The following is a 2,382-nucleotide window of genomic DNA, read 5'->3' as shown; positions in this document are numbered from 1 at the left end:
GAGCGGGTTTTTGCGGGTTTTAAAATTTTGGGTTTTTTACAAAACCCAACCCGAATTTTTTTTCGGTCACCGGGTTTTCCGGTTCAACCGCGGGTCCGGGTCGGATTTCAAAACACTGGATAAAACCATTATTTAATTTATTTACAAACATAAAATGGTTGTGACGCATTTTAAATTTCGTCATACTTTACACACTGTAACAACCCCGCATAATTGAGACTCGATCATGTCACAGTTTATATAATTAAAACGAAGAATTATCAATCTTTATATTGAAAAAACAACAAAAAAAATTCCCGCCCTTTTAAAGGCGGGTCAGAATCTAGTTAACCTTAAAAACCCTAATAAAAAATTAAAATACCACAGTAATAATGCAAGTAAACCCAGAATTAAGTGTAAACGGTGAGGCCCAAGATAAACCCTTCCTTCTCCGTGAGATTATAAGATCTACGGTTCTAATGAAAGTGTCAAACAATCGGACGGTTGATACGCTTTATCACTCGTATATTTATAAAAACTTCCTTCTCCGTTCTCTCTTTGCAGCATCCAAAACAAAAAAAAACATCGAAAGCAAGAGAGAGATATAGAGAGACGATCAATGGTGTTACCTGGTGAGGGAGACAGCACGGCAACGGGACATGAGAGACCGACGAAGAAGAAGGCTCTCCACAATTTCAGGCTCCCTAACTTGAATTGGGGGGTTCAGCAAACTCTGAGGTGCGTGAAGGTCGAACCTCACGGTGGCTCCGGCGACGAGGAAGGGATCGAAGAGTTTAGGGAGAGGATGATGTTGGATATTAGAACGGTGAAGGAGTCCATCTTTAGAGAACATGTGCTTGGTTACGAGGAAGATGATCACACGAACGAGAGAGATGAATCAGAGCAGCCGAGGGAGAGGGAGAGGGAGGTTTCTCCGACAGTGGAGGTTAAGCGGTGGAATTTTAGAAAGAGAAGAGGAGAGTGTGAGGCTATGGAATTAGGGTTTGTGGAGGAGAAAGTGAATACGTCGTCGTTGATGAGGTCCAGGTTCATCTCGACGCTGTCGAAGAAAGAGGTGGAAGATGATATGATGAAGATGACGGGTCAGTTACCACCGCGACGGCCCAAGAAACGTCCCAGAGCCGTTCAGAAAAAGATCAATGTATGTCGAACTCTCTTCTTCTTCTTTGATGCTTTTGTTCGAATTCTGCTTTTTTTTTTAGTTTGGTCTTGTTTGCATGGCTACAGTTTCTGCATCCAGCTTTTTATTTTAGTGAAGAAGTTACTGAAGATATCTACTAGGTCTATTGATGCCGCTGAGATGGGAAGGTTATCATCTTTCACAATCCCGTTATTTGATTTTTTTTTCTTTTGACCTATTTCATATCATCTTTGACGATTTTTCCCTCGGGAATTTCGTTGGATACTTCGTGTTTTCTTGTAGTGATGATGACGATGGATGGTTCTACTTGAGTTTTTTTTTTTTTTGCCAACATGTGGAGTCTAGTTGGAGTGTGATCAGAAAGTTGAAGCCTAAGATGCTTTTCTCAATTTTGTTTCTTTAGCTTTTTTATTTCCTTTAGTTTGGTTTTGGCTGAAATAATCTGCACAAAGATACGGGAGAAGTATGTAAGTTCTGATGTAGTTAGAACATTCTCTTTCTTTCAGTAAATCAGCAACGAACAGCCTAAATCAATAATCAATGAGAGGATTTAACATTTTACCAAATCTTGCCTTTTGTGACTATCTAAGCTCCATAGATTTACACCTTATGTGTGTGTGTTATTTAGACCATTCCTCTATTGTCTGATTATTGATTAATGCTTTCCCTTGAATTACTGTAACCACGCTTGCCTACAACCATGATCGATTCAATTACTTACGTACCTTATTTTTGAATCTTTTCAATGTTTTAAAGCCATTTGAATATTTTTGGATAGTTTACACTTCTTCTTTTATTTCATCCCAAAATATTAGCTTTTTATTTCAAAATTTATAAAATTATTAAAATTACTTAAGTTCATGATTCTTGGTCAAAAACTAGTGAATAACTTTCATTATAAAGTGATAGGTACTTGGAGAAACTAAACATGAACTTCATTGAATCTAACAATGATTTTTGAATTTTTTTTCCAGATCTGTTCGTTAGAAGACTATCTTCAAAAATGAAAAAACTTATACAGAAGTATTCTCGTCAATGCAGAGGTTAATTTTGCAATTGATTTTATGTCTGTTTTTTAGAGACTACTTTTTTCGAAAGTCTTCCAACTTTTCTTTGTTAACAAAAAATATCTTGAAAATATGAGTTAAGACTTACACATAAGTCTTCTAGGATAAACATGTTAGTTTTGCAATTGACCTAATTGTGTCATAAATTTGACTTTTTAGAAGACTTATATAGAA

At 36.6% G+C, this 2,382-nt stretch overlaps 1 protein-coding gene across 1 annotated transcript; it reads left to right on the top strand.

Moving 5' to 3' along the window:
* Positions 1–487: 487 nt before the first annotated feature.
* LOC108815352 (uncharacterized) lies at positions 488–1,630 on the top strand. The gene is made up of 3 exons (XM_018587983.2): positions 488–1,141; positions 1,228–1,308; positions 1,424–1,630. The coding sequence occupies exons 1-2, from the start codon at positions 599–601 to the stop codon at positions 1,279–1,281; spliced, it is 597 nt and encodes a 198-aa protein (XP_018443485.1). The 5' UTR covers positions 488–598; the 3' UTR covers positions 1,282–1,308; positions 1,424–1,630.
* Positions 1,631–2,382: the final 752 nt, after the last annotated feature.

This window comes from Raphanus sativus, chromosome 7, assembly GCF_000801105.2.
Source record: "Raphanus sativus cultivar WK10039 chromosome 7, ASM80110v3, whole genome shotgun sequence".
Taxonomy (NCBI): Eukaryota; Viridiplantae; Streptophyta; class Magnoliopsida; order Brassicales; family Brassicaceae; genus Raphanus; species Raphanus sativus.
The sequence above is the reverse complement of the archived record's forward strand: the minus strand, read 5'-3'. Positions and strand labels throughout refer to the sequence as shown.

Excerpts from the sequence above, each read along its gene's own strand:
- LOC108815352 (XM_018587983.2), top strand. The coding sequence starts at position 599 with ATGGTGTTACCTGGTGAGGGAGACAGCACGGCAACGGGACATGAGAGA. Across the intron at positions 1,142-1,227 it reads CCGTTCAGAAAAAGATCAAT|TTTCTGCATCCAGCTTTTTA; the intron begins GTATGTCGAACT and ends GCATGGCTACAG.